This window comes from Nicotiana tabacum, chromosome 10 (assembly GCF_000715075.1).
Source record: "Nicotiana tabacum cultivar K326 chromosome 10, ASM71507v2, whole genome shotgun sequence".
NCBI lineage: Eukaryota > Viridiplantae > Streptophyta > Magnoliopsida > Solanales > Solanaceae > Nicotiana > Nicotiana tabacum.
Window position 1 is genome coordinate 432610 of NC_134089.1, and position 16602 is coordinate 449211.

The window sequence follows — 16602 nt, forward strand, 5'->3', positions numbered from 1 at the left end:
GATTAGCAATTGAATCTCTGTCTTACCTTATTAACACACCCCACCCCCCCCCCCCCCCAAAAAAAAAAAGAGGGAGGGAATTGGGAGACTTTTTAATAGTAGAATATGGTCTTAAAAAATTATATGAAAAAAATAAAGAATATGGTAAAAAGGTCATTAAACAAGAAGTAGGTAATAGAAACGTTCAAGAGAACATATGAGGATGGAGATCCAAATAAAACATAAAAACAAACAGTTTTTGTAATAAAATTAAAATAAGGTTCAATTCTTAGTGCATCGTTTTTAAATTGTGAGAGGTCAAATATTTTGCAATGTTCAGTACTACTTCCTGAATTAAAGGAACATGAATATTCTTTTCAACTATAGAAATCATGACAACACGTTACATATGGTTCTTAGGACAGAAATGTCATTTTACCTCAAGACCAATTGCCTATATCAGCTCGCGTACTTCAACCAAAAACAGTACAGCCTAAAAAACATGAGATCAAAGGACTCTTCATAATGCTTTAAGTACTGCATGCTTGGAAAAAAAAGAAGCTAAATACAATAAACCATGAAAACCTCACATCCTCTTTCCCTCTTCTGTATCCTTTTCGCCGCCGTTCTCCTCCACCTCCGCCTTGTCCCGTCGTTTGCTCTCCTCGACCCTACCATGTTTTCATCAGTTGCCATCGTTCCTAATGCTGCCGCTCCTCAACCTCTAAATCCTGGATTTGTCTCTGCTGACACAGACTATATTCGCTCGAGTTGTAAAACCACCATGTATCCTGCTACCTGCTACCATTCACTTAATCACTATGCCACTGCAGTACAACAAGACCCTGCTCGACTAGCTCGTGTAGCCGTCGGAGTCAGCCTAGCCAAAGCCAAGCGCATTGCAGCTTTCCTTTCCAACCAATCACGCGAAGCTGACTATGGAGCGCAACCACGAGTTGTAGCTGCGCTCCATGATTGCTTCTCAGTTTTTGGTGACACCATCGATCAAATACGTGATTCATTGAGTCAGATGCGTAAGCTCGGTGGCTCCAGCGAGTCGTTGAGGTTTCAGATGAGTAACGTTCAGACATGGATGAGTGCAGCCTTAACTAATGAGGACACTTGCACCGATGGATTTGAGGATGTTACTGATGACGAGCCATTGAAATTGGATGTCTGTGATCGTGCAGGGAAGGTGAAGGAGGTGACTAGCAACGCTTTGGCTTTGGTAAACAATTTTGCCAACAAGATATCACGTTAGTTGTTGAGAAGTTTAGGTTGCATTATTGGCAAAAGTGTGAAAAGATATTAGTGTTATCATATTTGTATTAGTAAAGTGGGAGAAAAACAACAAAGAGTTGAAGCATTGATTGTGTATGGATCCTTTTGGTTTTGTGGGCCTCCACTCTAACAAAGTGTTTTTCTTTTTACCAGTTCTAAGTTTTAATCTCTTCTTCCTTTCTATGATCCTGTATAAACTCAAATTTGGTGTCTGAATCTTTGCTTTGTTTTGAATTTTAGAATTGACAATTCCTGCGAAACAGGTGGAAAATGAGTGGTTTAGTGAAACTTGGTTGAGTCAAAGCGGTCAAATTAAAAAATGGGTTGTGACTCAACCGGTTTAAAGATTGATTAAATATCAAAATGAGTTGGGTCGACAAGATGAGTCAACATACCTTCTTTTTTTTATTGCGCTTCGTAGAAAAAATGTAGGTATTTTTTAAAACTTAATTAGCCTTTCTACACATCGTCCGTCGCTCCTACCGATTGAATGATCCGGTGAAATGTTCGGATCGCGGCGAAGATTCACAGGCTGTAGTCTAGAAACTTGCAAAGATTCACAGGCTACAAGACAACACGTTGCGGCCAAATGCACACACAAGTATACGCAAGTAATAAAGTGACTAAAAGTTGGATGTCGAACCCACGAGAACTTGTGATTAACTATTAACTAAATTAGACTATCCTAATTATCTAAACAAGAATTAAACCTAAAAGTAATTGATTCTAAACTAATTAAATAAAAAAATATAAATAATGAACTTTGAACAGAAAAAGAGCAGATTTTTATGATATCAATGTAATGAAAACGATCTAGGGTTATGGGCTATCTGACAATCCTATTGTATTCTTCAATTGAATTGACCGACTAATTTATCTAGCTTATTGGTTGACGGGGTTAATATTGCTCATAATAATCTGTCGAGTTCTTACTCGCCTATTCAAGCTAATCTAACGCTTATATGTCTATGGGGTTAGAATCAACAAGAACACATTTATAATTCTTGTAAATCAACCAAGCAAGGCAATTAGGTATATGTCTATCCTAACCACGAATTCGTTCCCCGAAGCCCGAGTTCAAGAACTTGCTCTACTCAATCCTATATGCAATCTAGAATTCCCACTTTCGAGTTCAATTCTAAATTCGTAGATAGTATTCACTTGGTGATCAAGCAATTAAATAATTAAGCGCAAGATTGAATAAATAAACCAATATGATAAATCAAGAAGGCAAAATCAATATCCGAATAATAATAGTCATGAAAGAACCACAACCCTAGAACGTGAAGTTTAGCTCCACATAGACATGGTAGCCAAACAACAAATCATACAAAGAAACATAAAAATTACTAAGTTTGGTGGGAGAAAGATGGAACTTAATGAATTCCGGCCTCCATGGCGGCTCTGTGCTTGTGTTTTCCTTTCAAAAACGTCCTCTCCATGTATGTTCTCTTCAAGTATGTTCTCCCCAATGGCATTTTTAGGTCTATTTATATGTGTAGGAAAAGACCTAAACGTGTAGAAAAAGTCCTAGTCAAACCCGAAAACGAATTAAGTCCGGATTGGACCTGGCCCTAGGCCTGGCGTCGCCAGCCTAACGCCAGCTTCAGCCTGGCTTTAGCCTTGCAAAGCCAGCTTCAAGCCTGGCGTCACCAGGTTCTCTCATTCACTGCTCCTGCGCACGCTTTCGACTTGTAGGTCTTTTTTTTCTTCTACTTTCATCTCCAATTCACCTACACATAAAATAGACTCAATTAAGCACAAATATAATATAGTTTAGCATTAAAACCTCAAAATATAAGATAAGTTATACACTAAAAATATGTAATTATAACTAAACATCACAACACGGCAACTCAAATGGCTCACCAAGACAAAAGCTTAAGACAAATTAATTCTCGAACATACATTTCGCCTTGTTGTCGCGTGAATCCACTGCAAAATAGTTATATTATCGAAGGAGAAATCATCATAACAGAGAAGAAACAAACAAGTTTAGTTGCGCTTTGGGAAACTAATACCCAATTGATAAAGTCTTTGAATTTGTCAGTCGCAATTTAATAAGAGCTAACAAGATCAAGGTTCAAGTAAGGCATTGCCGTCCAAATGTATGTCCATCTTTTTGACAAAGAACTCAGCTGAACCACATCAAAGATTCAGAGACGTTAAAAGATGTCGTGGAGTACATCATCTGGTAAAGAATCATCTTCATCCTTCATTGTGCAAACCACTCGTAACTCGAGCAACTCACTCACTGATACAATTTGTCGAGCAACTTGTGTGCAATCGGGAATTCAAGTTCATCTCAGCTCAATTGGTCGAGCACACCCAATGATCACTCACACTAACTTCAGAGTTTCAATGGCGCATTCAATTACAACAACAATAACAACCCAATAGAATCCCACTAATGGGGTTTGGGAAAGGTAGTGTGTACGCAGACCTTACCCCTACCCCAAAAGAATAGAGAGGCTGTTTTCGAAAGACCCTCGGCTCAAGAAAACAAAAAGACAAAACAATAAGAGGAGACAATATTAGTATCACCACAACAATCATAGAAAAAATAGGAACACCATGAAATGCAGAAGAAAGATGCAAAGCAAAAACGATAGCTAGTAAATAGGACATGCACTGAAAGGCGTAGTAGTAAAACACAACATTGTCACTAGCTATCCTAGACAAAAACTCTACGTGGCTAGTCCCACAATGGTACGAAGTAAGTCAAGACTCAACTACATCTTAACCTACAACTCTAATACTCGACCTTCACGTCTTCCTATCAAGTGTCATGTCCTCGGAAATCTCCCTCTACCTATTCTCGTGCCCTCCATAACCAGCCGCTCACACCTCCGTACCAGAGCATCTGGGCTTCTCCTTTGAATATGTTCGAACCATCTAAGCCTCGCTTCCCGCATCTTGTCATCAATGGGAGCCACGTGCACCTTCTCCCGAATAACATCATTCCTAATCTTATCTATCCTAGTGTGCCCACACATCCACCTCAACATCTGCATTTCTGCTACTTTCATCTTCTGGATATTTGAGTTTTTAACGGGCCAACACTCAGACCCATACAACATGGTCGGTCTAACCACCGTTTTATAAAACTTACTTTTGAGTATTGGTGGCACTCTCTTGTCACATAGGACTCCAGATGCTAACCTCCACTTCATTCATATACGGTGTGTGACATCCTCGTCGATCTCCCCTCCCTCCTGGATAATCGAACCAAGGTACTTGAAGTTGCCTCTCCTCGGGATGACATGTGATTCAAGCCTCACATATACACCCACTTCCCTTGGCTCAGCGCTGAATTTATACTCCAGGTATTCCATCTTCGTCCTGCTCAACTTGAAACCTTTAGACTCAAGAGCATGTCTCCAAACCTCTAGACTCTAGTTAACACCGGCTCGCGACTCATCAATCAGAACTATGTCATCGGCGAATAGCATGCACCATGGCACCTCTCCTTGAATATGGTGTGTTAACGCGTCGATCACCAGGGCGAATAAAAACGGACTGAGCGCAGAACCTTGGTGTAATCCCATTATAACCGAAAAATACTCAGAGTCGCCTCCTACTGTCCTAACCCGAGTCTTAGCCCCATCATACAAGTCCTTAATCTCCATAATGTAGGGAACCGATACACATTTTTCCTCCAGGCATCTCCAGAAAACTTCTTTAGGAACCTTATCATACGCTTTCTCTAGGTCAATAAAGACCATGTGCAGATCCTTCTTCCTCTCTCTGTATAGTTTCACCAACCTCCTAACAAGGTGTATAGCTTCTGTAGTTGAACGACCCGGCATGAACTCGAACTGGTTGTCAGATATAGACATTGTCATCCTTACCTTCACTCCAACCACCTTTTCCCACGCTTTCATGGTATGACTCAGTAATTTGATACCCCTATAATTGTTACAACTCTGGATATCACCTTTGTTCTTATATAATGGGACCACCGTACTCCACCTCCACTCATCCGGCATCCTCTTCGCCTTAAAAATAACATTAAACAACCTAGTCAACCACTCCAAACATGCTCTCCCCACACACTTCCAAAATTCCACTGGAATCTCGTCTGGCCCGGTTGCTCTTCCCTTACTCATCTTACACATAGCTCCCACGACCTCATCAACCTCGATACGCCTGCAGTACCCAAAGTCACGGTGTCTCTCGGAATGCTCCAATTCGCCTAGAACAATATCCTGATCCCCTTCTTCATTCAGAAGTTTATGAAAGTAAGTCTGTCATCTCCTCTTAATCTGGGCATCTTCCATTAATACTCTACCATCTTCGTCCTTGATGCATCTCACTTGGTCCAAATCCCGAGCCTTCCTCCCTTTCAACTTGGCCAGTCGGAATAACTTCTTCTCCCCACCCTTTTTTCCCAGTTCCTCGTACATACGACCATATGCCGCAGTCGTAGCCTCTGTGACCGCCAGCTTAGCCTCCTTCCTAGATGTCTTATACCTCTCCATGCATGCTCGCCTCTCCTCCTCATCTATGCTCCCCACTAACTTCAGGTACGCCACCTTCTAAACTTTCACTTTACCTTGAACCACTTCATTCAACCACCAGTCTCCTTTGTGCCCACCAGAGATGCCCGTCGAGACTCCTAACACCTCTCTCGCAACCTCCCTAATGCAGTTTGTTATCGCTGACCACATAGTGCTCGCGTCACCACTGCTCCTCCAAGATCCTATAGCTGATAACCGCCCCTCCAACTCATGGGCTTTATCCTTAGTTAAGGCTCCCCACCTGATTCTCGGACTTCCTCGAGTAGACCTTTTCCTCCTCTTTAACATAATACCAACGTCCATCACCAAGAGCCTATGTTGTGTCGTGCGTATCTCACCCAGAATCATCTTGCAATCCTTGCACAGTCCTCTGTCACCTCTTCTGAGGAGAAGATAGTCAATCTGAGTCTTCGCCACCGCATTTTGAAAAGTAACCAAATGCCTCCCCCTCCTCCGTTCCTCTCCCCAAAACCGAAGCCTCCATGCACCTCGCCATAACCACTTGCAGTCCACCCAATATGCCCATTGAAATCCCCTCATATGAATAACTTCTCAGTAGGCGAAACCTGACGCACAATCTCATCTAACTCCTCCCAGAAGCGTCGTTTAGCCTCCTCATCTAGGCCCACAAGCGGCGCATAAGCGCTAACGACGTTTAGTGATTCCCCCCGAGGATATGATCTCACTCGACCATCCCAAACCATATCCACTATACCTACGACAGAGTAAGGGAAATCACTATCACGCACAATATAACAGATCAAACCAGAAGAAGACAAGTTGCAACTACATGCACACTAATACAGTGAATAAACTAATACGAACTAAGCTGACAACAATTTAACTAACACAATAAAGGGAAACTGAAAAACGGGAGGTATCAACTCAGACGAGTCCAATATTAACAAATAGCAAATTTTAAGCAAGAACAATAGAACATGAAGTCACAACGCGTGCTGAGAAAGGTGTTGTCCACAAAAGTTATGTTTTGGAAGTTCCCGCCCGCTTCGCCCGAGGCTCGCTGGAAAATAGTCTCTGCCGCCGCCGCTAGGCTAGGTCAGTGCGCCAGAAAATAGGGGGACGAGGTGGAAGAGACGAGGTATAGGGGGAGAAAGAAAGGAGAAGGAGAAAAGGGAAATATAAAAGGGGGGGAGGGGGGACAAGAAAATAAGAAATAAAGGGAGGGGGAAAGGGAAGTAACGGGAAGAAGGAGAAAGCAGGAGAGAGAAAGAGAGGAAAAGAAGACAATGGCGCATTCAATTCAATATGTAATAACTTCACTTTATTTCTCAACACAACACAACTATCCCCAGTTCGGAAAACCTATCAGAAACCACAATGGTGAATGGACTTTGAGGATTCTCTGCTAACTTCAACTTATTAAATATATACTGCCCCATAAATGCTGGCTCTCTATGTGAAATTGGAAATTCAAAATGAGAGAGTTACAAAAGTTATTTTGAAATGTGGGGCAAATAATGAGAAAACGTGTAAACTTTAGATATATTCAATATTATAAGTTCTTTACAAATTTAAAAGGCCAACATTAAATTATATTTTTGTACATCAATGATAAATTAATGATTTAGTTTTCAAAGGATAAGAATATCCATAATATTACGAAATTAAAGAAATACAAAATATAATCGTTTGTATGATGTATCATATGAAAAATGAATCAAAACTCAAATCTGGTAGAATGATTTACAAAAATAATAGTTTTAGTTACAGCAAGAAGCTGGATTCTAAACATGATAAAGTTAACGGCATTAGTAGAGTATGAAGGGGAAAATAAAATAATTTAACCTCTATCCAATAAATATGTATCAGAGAGCTAACTCAAACTTACAAAAACCTTTCAATTTAGTTCAGCTCAATATCATAAAAATTGGCTACATTAAGTGCCAACAAAGTAGTCAAGTAAGCATAACCAAGTAGATTAAGATGTAAAGGGAAGCGAGAGAAGTAAGTAATTCAAATAATAAACAATAACTTATGTATATTTTAAAAACAAAACAAAAACCTTATCAGAGGGAAGCCATTATGTACCCTAAGGGGAATTGTTTTTTAAATAAAATTTCCCAGACAGAGGTTTAGTTGTGTTGTATTCCAAAAATGCGCAATGAGGGGGGCTATACCTTACCTCAGAAAAATACAACAACGGTGATTCCATCACCCCAAAAATAGCAGGAAAGGAGGTTCATATATAAGCCCTCCTACTTGAGAAAATCTATGAACATATTAACTGACGAAAAAATTAGATTTTTCGTACTTCGTCCTTATGCTAGAAAGCTTCCATTTATCTAATAGGAAAGGCCTTTAACAATATTAGGAAGTTGTTGGAATGAGTGGAACAATCTCCTCTGATTTGTGGTTGTGACCAGCTTTGCAAGACAATCAGCTACCTGGTTACCTTCTCTGAAGCAATGCTTTACATTAATTCTAGCATGTTGAACAATGTTGGAGGTTCTATCAATCACCATCTTGATCTTCAAGTTGTTAGTTTCTCTTTTTGTAAGCATCTCGGCAATAATCATGGAGTCAAGTTCAAGAGAAAAATTGGTGTATCCATTTTGGCTACACCATTTCCCTCCAAACTTAGCCGTTTTAGCCTCTGCCATATTGTTACTAACACAATTGATGAATACAAAAAAGGCCATGATGAGGTCGCCATGACAGTCCTTGACCACCCCACCAATGCCGGCTTTTTCACTTTCCTTGCTAAAGCTACTATCAGTATTAACTTTGATAGTTCTGGCAAAGGAGGTTCCCATATAACTTGCATCCATTTTTGTGATGGCTTGAGTCTCTCAATATTTTCACACAATGAGGGCCAATTCACTTGAGCAAAGTCACCTGGAATGTATTTGGATATTTCTGCTTTTAAAGCCCAAATGCTTTGATGTCTCATGGTGTTGAGTTGGAACTTCTTCTGCTTTCCATATCTATACGTATTTCTCTGCTTCCAAAGTTTCCAACATATGACCATGGGAGCAATCTGGAGGATTTGTTGATGAACTCTATTGTTGGCGTTCGTCTCCCACCATCTCTTGAAAGTAGCAATTACAGGTTCTTATTGGTGCTTGATTCCAAGTGCATTTCCAATGGAATTTCAAATGAAGTTGGCTACATCGCTATTGTTAAAAACATGTTGCATTGTCTCTACATGCGCAGAAAGACAACAGGAACATCTAGAAATGATATTAGTGCCAAGTCTGCCTATAACATCATCAAAAGGAAATCTATTTTTAAAAAGTCTCTAAGTGATAAAAGAGATTTTAAAAGGGATAGAGCTATGCCAGATTTTGTTTATAAAATTATTTTTTTGCTTTTTAAATCTAATAGATTGCCAAGCATAAGTAGAAGAGAAATGCCCATTATCAGAAATATTCCAAACAGGAAAGTCTTCTTCATTTGGATCACTAATTTTCAATTGAGATATGAAGTCAGTAAGATGACCAGGGAGAACTTCATTAAGCTTGTCGATATTCCATCCTTCATTATGCATAAACTGTTTCACCTGCATTTTAGCAGACCTACCACCACCTTGTAAGTGATTGGCTAAAGCACCTTTACCAATCCAGTTATCCCATCAGAAACGACAATTACCTTTTTGAACTTCCCATCTAATATTATGCTCCACTTTAAATCTGATCCTCAACATATTCTTCCATATATGAGAATCAACAGGACTGAATCTTTTGCTCACCGAATGAGCTCTTTTACAGTATTTATTCCTGAGAAAAGTGGCCCAAAGAGAAGGATGAGTTCTGAATCTCCACCATCTTTTGATGCTAAGAGTGTCGATGATATCCTCCATTTTCCTGACATCAGCTCCACCTTCATCTTTAGGGAGACAAAGATTGTTCCATAAAGTCCAATAATATTTATGTTTACCTTCGTTAGACCCCCCAAAACAATTAGCAAAGTGTTTCTCTATGAGCTTAGTAATTCCTTTAGGAGGGTTCATAGCAGACAGCATATAATTGGGAAGAGACTGATGGACATGTTTAATCAAGATCATTCTCTCCCCGGGAGACATTATATTGCCCTGCCATTTATTGAGCTTTTTGATAATTTTAGAGAGCATTCCATCAAAGAGACTACTAGTCTTTCTCCCATAATAAATAGGGCATCCCAAATAAATAAATAAATGGGAAAGACTTATCCATAAAACCAGTGGCATTTCTAATTCTGTTGATTCTGCTGGCACAAGTATGAGGAGTTGTGATAACTCTTGTCATTGTTAACTTTCTGGCTAGATGCCTTTTCATATCTGTCAATAACCTTCTTGATGAGCCTAATAGTGATATTATTACCTCCACAGAAGATAACAATATCATCTGCATAAGCTAAGTAGTTAATGATTGACCCCCTGTGATCCATATTGAAAGGAGTAAAGCTAATAAAATCATTCAACTCATTGAGAGATCTGGAAAGAACCTCAGCTCCAATAATGAACAAAGAAGGAGATAAAGGATCTCCTTGTTTGAGGCCCTGTGAAGATGTGAAGAAACTAGTTCTTGCCCCATTAATAATGATGGAGTACCAGACTCCCTGAAGAAGCCCTTAGATAAGATCAATCCAATTTTCAGAGAAGCCAATCTTCCTCATTACTGCCATCACGAAGGTCCATGAAGTTCTCTCATAGGCTTTCGCCATCTCAAGCTTTATAATTACATCGCCTCCTATGTTCTTCTTGTTCACGCCTTGAGCAATCTCGTGTGCTAGGAGGATGTTTTCAGTGATTAGTTTTCCTTTGATAAAACCACTCTGATTCTCAGAGATGGGCTTCCCTAAAATAGGATTCATTCTAGATAGGATTTTGGAAATAATCTTGGCCGTAAAGTTACTCAAAATAATAGGTCTCAGGTCCGATAAACTACTAGAAGAGTCCACTTTAGGTATAAGAGCAAGACAGGTATGTGAGAAGAACTTAGTAAGTCTCCTACCATTGAAAACGTCCTGAACAAATTCTGCAATGTCATCCTTAATGATATCCTAGCATGTTTGAAAGAATTTCCCATTGTAACTATCCGGCCCAACTGAACTAGTAGGACTCATACTGAATACAACATCTTTAATCTCTTCAATGACAGGAATGGCTATAAGAATTTCATTATCTTCAGCATTAATGCACCGAGAAATACAATTGATGATATCTCGATCCCTGAAATGGTGTTTGATATTGAAAAACTGTTGAAAATGATGAACAACTGCTTTGCCAATGTTAGCATCTCTTTTAATCCACCGACCTCTATGGTCCTTAATTCTATGAAGCTGCAGTCTTCTTCTTTTATCTCTGATGGTGCTATGAAAATATTTAGTATTAGAGTCACCTTCTTCAAACCAATTCACCTTAGCTTTCTGCTTGAGAATGGCATCATGCATCCCCATCCATCTAATGTATTCTGCTTAACCTCTATTTAATTAAGCTCTAGAATGATCATTACTGTTATTGAGATCAATTTGCTCGAGATCTTGCATTTTATTTTTCCAAAACTGGACTTGTTCAAAGACATTGCCAATGTCTTCTTTAGACCATTGAGTCGGTCTTCTACTCAGCATTTTAAGCTTTTGTTGTAACCTCCACAAAGGGTTACCATGAACTTGATTACTCCATACTTCTTCTACTACCTGCAAAAAATATGGTTGGTTAGTCCAAAAATCAAGAAACTTAAAAGATTTAATCCCTTGTTGATTTAGATCATGACAGTGAATAAGTAGAGGCCTATGATCAGACCCAGTTCTAGCCAAATGATTGACTATATTGTTTTGAAAACTCTGAGGCCATTGATTATTAATAAACACTTTGTCGAGCCTATTCTAGATTCTTCTTCTATGTTCCCAATTGATACACCATGTATACGTTGGCCCAACAAAACCCAAATATATCACACCACAGTTATCCATACAAGTATTGAATTCAAGACTTTTGTTCATTCTATGTGGTCTGCCACCTTTCTTCTTATCGGGATCTAGAATGACATTGAAACCACCCCCAATGCACCATGGACTATTCACCTGGAGATGTGTACTCTCTAAACTACTCCATAGATCTCTCCTTTCTTTTGGAGTGCATTTAGCATACACTGCTGTGAGATAGATATCACTATTAGCAGCCCCAGAATGCAATTTGATAGTGATTTACTAATCATTGTTGTTCAAAACAGTGGTCATGTTGTTACCTGACCACATGATCCAAATCTGTCCATTAGTGTTGAAAATACAGTGTTGATAGCCAAGGAATCTCCTGCACATCTCAATTTGATTGATGCTGGCAAAAGGTTCCAAAATAGCAACAAGTTTCACCTTATAGATGGTAATCAGTTTTTTTAGCCTTGGTAAGGCGTTTTTGGTATTGACTCATCCAGTATTCCAAAATATAGCACTTATCATGGAAAAATCAGATAATTAGAATGAGATTCCTCCTTTAGGAGGTATAGTATCTTTGCTTTTGTTTTTTTCCTCTTTTCTTTGCCTTCTATGATCTGGAAAGAACCATCTTTCAATTCTGTTTGCAATTGGTCATCCAGAATCATGACAGTCACCCTATTAGGGGAGGTCACTTCAATTTGTTAGCTTGTGACATGCTTTTCCTGTTTCAAATTAGATTCAACATTGAGATCGACTACCATATTAATCCCAGGGAGATTTCTAATCTCAGATGGTATGCTAGTTGATTCATTGACATAGTCTTTCCATGTATGATCTTTCTTTCCTGCTTGTCTTTTCTCTTGATCACCATTTTCCTTTTGATCTCTATTTTCTTGTATAGATTCATGACAATCTTCTTTGGCTTCACTATGATTTAGAGTTCGATTGCCTACATTATTGCTTTGCTTTCTGGCTAAGTTATCATGGCTTTGAACTTCCCCCTCACTATTGTAGCTCTGTTGACTCTGTTTATCCTTGTTATCAACATGTTTACTTCCCTGATCCAATTTTTGTAGAGCCATTGCTATCTCTTTGTTTCTCTTCTTGCCCTTGTTTGTGATTTCTGAAGGATTAAACATAGGCTTGAAAATAACTTTAGCCTTCTTCTTAGGAAGTTTCTTCTGCTTGCGCTTCTTGACCTTTCTGTTGGTTCTATCTTTGATATTGTTTGATGGCCCTTGAATGGCATTCTCCAGCTCAACATCATTCTTTTGGCACGACTGGCTCTTTGCCGTATCTGCACTAGTTTGAGGATTATCTTTAGCAATATCATTTTCAAATACATCAAGCTTGTTCACTTTTTCATTGCTCTTTGCCTCTCCATTCTGATTTTCCATAGCTTTTTGTACTTCCAATTCTCTAGCTTCATCAGCTTTCTTCCTTTCTAAAGCTCTACAATTGATCATATTATGCCCCAACTTTCTACAAAACTTGTAGTATTTTGGAACACCTTCAACTTCCAATTTTTGCACAAAATCTTTTCAGGAGCATTCTCGAATATTTGCCCCACATAAATAGAGTCTAGTTGGTCTTTTAGAAAGTCGATTTCAACTCTAACCTTTATCATTGTTGGCCTAGTCCTACCTATGGTAGCCAATTCCATCTCAAGAGGTATACCAATTGAACTCACAACTTGTTTAACATAATTCCAGGTGTGCATATGGAAAGGAAGTCCAGGAAGAAGGACCCATACCGGAGCAATAGGCAGGTTTTTTTCAGGTTTGAAATTAAGGGACCATTTTTGCAGCCACATATGTTGGCCTTCAATTTCAACGACCCTTCTAAACCAAACGGTATTGAAGTATTCTTCGTTGGTGAAGTCCAGAAAAATATTATAGTTATCGTAAACCCCAATTTTTGTTGATCCCTTAATTTAAATCAACTCCTTGAATTTTGACCTAATTTTGTCAATTTGGGGTCGTGGCTTGAGAAATCGCCCAACAATGGTAAGTTTTCATTCTTCTGCCATAATGTCGTAGTAATCCGATGCCTTGAAAAACACCGCCGGCATCCCATTGTGAGTGGTGTGGGTAGCAACAATTGATTCTCTATCGTGGCGATTTGGGGGAATCGGCACATTCTAGGATGTGATGACTTTTGTAGCATAAGACAACTTTCCATCTGTAAGTTCAGTAGGCTGGTTCGCCATTGGGTTTAGAGCAGTTTGACCTTCCAAACGTGCCGGAGCGGCACCGTCCGACGAGTCCATTGACTAGAGCGTGTAGGAAACTCGCGATTAGAAAATAGTCGTTATGTGCGTTTTAGAGAGAGAAAAAAAGGTTTTAAGAAGTCATTAGCTAGAAGATCATGCAACTATTGGCTTGTAGATATATAGATCTGTTTGTTGTAAGAAAGAGTAGAAATGTAGGAAGAAGTATTGTATCAGAACTCTGAGATCAGCATAACCCTAAGGGGTACGTTTGGTTAAAAGGATTAGGAAAATAACCTTTTTAAAAGTTGTATTGTGTTATACTTTATTTTGTTATCACTATAGTTAATATGCATGTATCATTTGTTAGAATAATCATAGAATTATATTTTAAACCTCAATGAATATGATATAACAATATAATGATGGATTATAAACTTGGATAAAATAATCCAAATGACAAAAGTGTTCTTCTTTCGAAGATTTTTCTTTACCTTTGAGCATTTCCATGCTATAATTGAAAATAAAAAAAAATTATTTTAAAACCAAGTATTATTGATTTTTGTTTTCTATTTTCTCAGTATTAATTGCGTATCAATAATAAAAGGGAAGTGAGTTAGCTAATATAAATTGATTTGCTCTTTATCAATTTAGACATGAAAGTGGATTTGTTCATATTAATTAATAATTTCTCTTCAAGTTTTTACACCAACCATTTTCTCAATATTCTTTTGAACATCTGTGCTATAGTAGGTTTTAACTATTTTCTTTTATTTTCTTTCTCCTAACTTTTATTCCAAGTCTCTCTCTCTATATATAGTGAAGTCCCGAAAGAAAATATTTTTCTTGTTTTTCACTTATTATTAACACAATATACTAATTTCGAAATTCAAAATGAAAAAATATTTTTCTTTATACTGTTAAACTTTAAAGTAATGCTTAAGTGAAGTTATGGAGAGAAAAAAAGGTTAGAACAGGAGACTTTTGACTATGCAAGTATCTTTAAGCCTTTTGCAAATTTCTACATATATATTGTATTCTTTACATGTGTATTGTGCTTAAGAATTTTTGCATTCCTTTTTTTGGAAAAGTTGAACTAAAAGCCACAATTTTGTCCAAACACAATATTTGAATAGGCGAGGCATCTAATTTCCCGCTTATGAATTGTAGACATGCTTTGCAATAACAGCCCAAAATTTTGTAATAGTTTCACGGGACAATACATAAAGTTTAACACAAAAAATTTATATAAGGTAAAAAATTTATTGATTTAAAGTTCTAAATATTTGGAGTTACTACATAGTAGTTCAAATAAGGAAACTTTAGTGGCAAAACTTCTAATTGATTTTAAAGGTCTAAATATTATGAATTAATTAAATGGCTATGACTGTTTTGTCCAATATAAACTCTATTTTCAAAGGGCAAAAAAGTCGAACGACATTTCTCTAAGGGTATTCGTGCTTAATCATACCAAAAGCTTAAACACTTGGCTCCAGACTCTGATTTTCGTCTGAATAACTTACACCAATTTTAACCACTCCAAAATTGGAATTGGGTTGTGAATTATCTTCTAACTTGTTGAAAAAAATCGTCTTACCATTGATACAATATTATCTTGCATGGTCAAAAATTTAATTTAGTTAAATGACTAATGATTATTCTGTAAATATGACTTAATATTTTTTATTTTTAAGAAATTTGTTTACCCTTAAAATAGATAACAATTGAATTTATACGCGATTTTAAGGATACGTGGATTAATCTGATACAAGTGATCAATAATGTTAGATAAGCAAATGAAAGATAGAATAAATAGCCAAACCAGCAGTAATATTGAATCCGGGCTCGGTTGTGAGCTTAACGATTAATCTACCTTCGATTCGTAGCCATATATATATATATATATATATATATATATATATATATATATATATATATGAAAAGCTATGAACAAGAATAAGAACCTTTGAATAGCTTAGAAACAGAGGAAAAAAGTTTATATTGCCTTGATATGCGTGTTAGAGTGTGTCTATTGAACAATAAACTTCCCCTTTATACATTAGGGGAGTTTTACCCTAAGTACAACTCTAAGAAAGGTAAAAATCTTCTTTTTCATTAATCATTGATCAGCTGCTGATACGGGCCGAGATTCACGCTGTGATATCCAGTTGGGCACGGATATCACGGCCCCTCATTAGTCGTGTGCAACCGTTTGATTATGCCTTCTGGGGTCTTGGAGCACAAACCGGATTCGGGGGGCGTTGTCTCGATGGCCCCGGTGGTGAGTGCTTCGTTCAGGCCTTAGTACGAGAGGTTCGTGGCTTCGATCTCAATTCTGAGTAGTTATGTCATTGCTTCGTTTCCTCCATCGGGAAATCAGGGTGCTTTCTAGCCCCAGTTTTACCCGTATACAGATAGTCCCCTCATTTTTCAGAGAGTAGGTTTGCCAAAACGATGAGAAACGATAGATGAACCCCGGTTCCTTCCTTCATATGTCACGACTGAAACGTCGAAGAAGTCGAAACATCTCATCAATCGTGTCGTTCTGACTTCGGACACATGTCAACCACCGGCTAGTTGTCTTCGAATGCGAAGCGCCACGTACTTCACTTATAAAAGCTTTTATCTTCTGTTCTTTTTTCACTTTTCGATCAAGCTTCTACCTTAATTTCCCAGTTATCATCAACTTCTTTCAAATTTTCATATCTTCCCTTTTGATCTTCAAATCTTCAGAAT

At 38.1% G+C, this 16602-nt stretch overlaps 1 protein-coding gene across 1 annotated transcript; it reads left to right on the forward strand.

The window, feature by feature from the left end:
- The first annotated feature begins 452 nt into the window (after positions 1-452).
- Positions 453-1412, forward strand: LOC107814820 (21 kDa protein-like). Its single transcript, XM_016640284.2, has one exon. The coding sequence runs from the start codon at positions 557-559 to the stop codon at positions 1238-1240; it is 684 nt and encodes a 227-aa protein (XP_016495770.2). The 5' UTR covers positions 453-556; the 3' UTR covers positions 1241-1412.
- The last annotated feature ends 15190 nt before the right edge of the window (positions 1413-16602 follow it).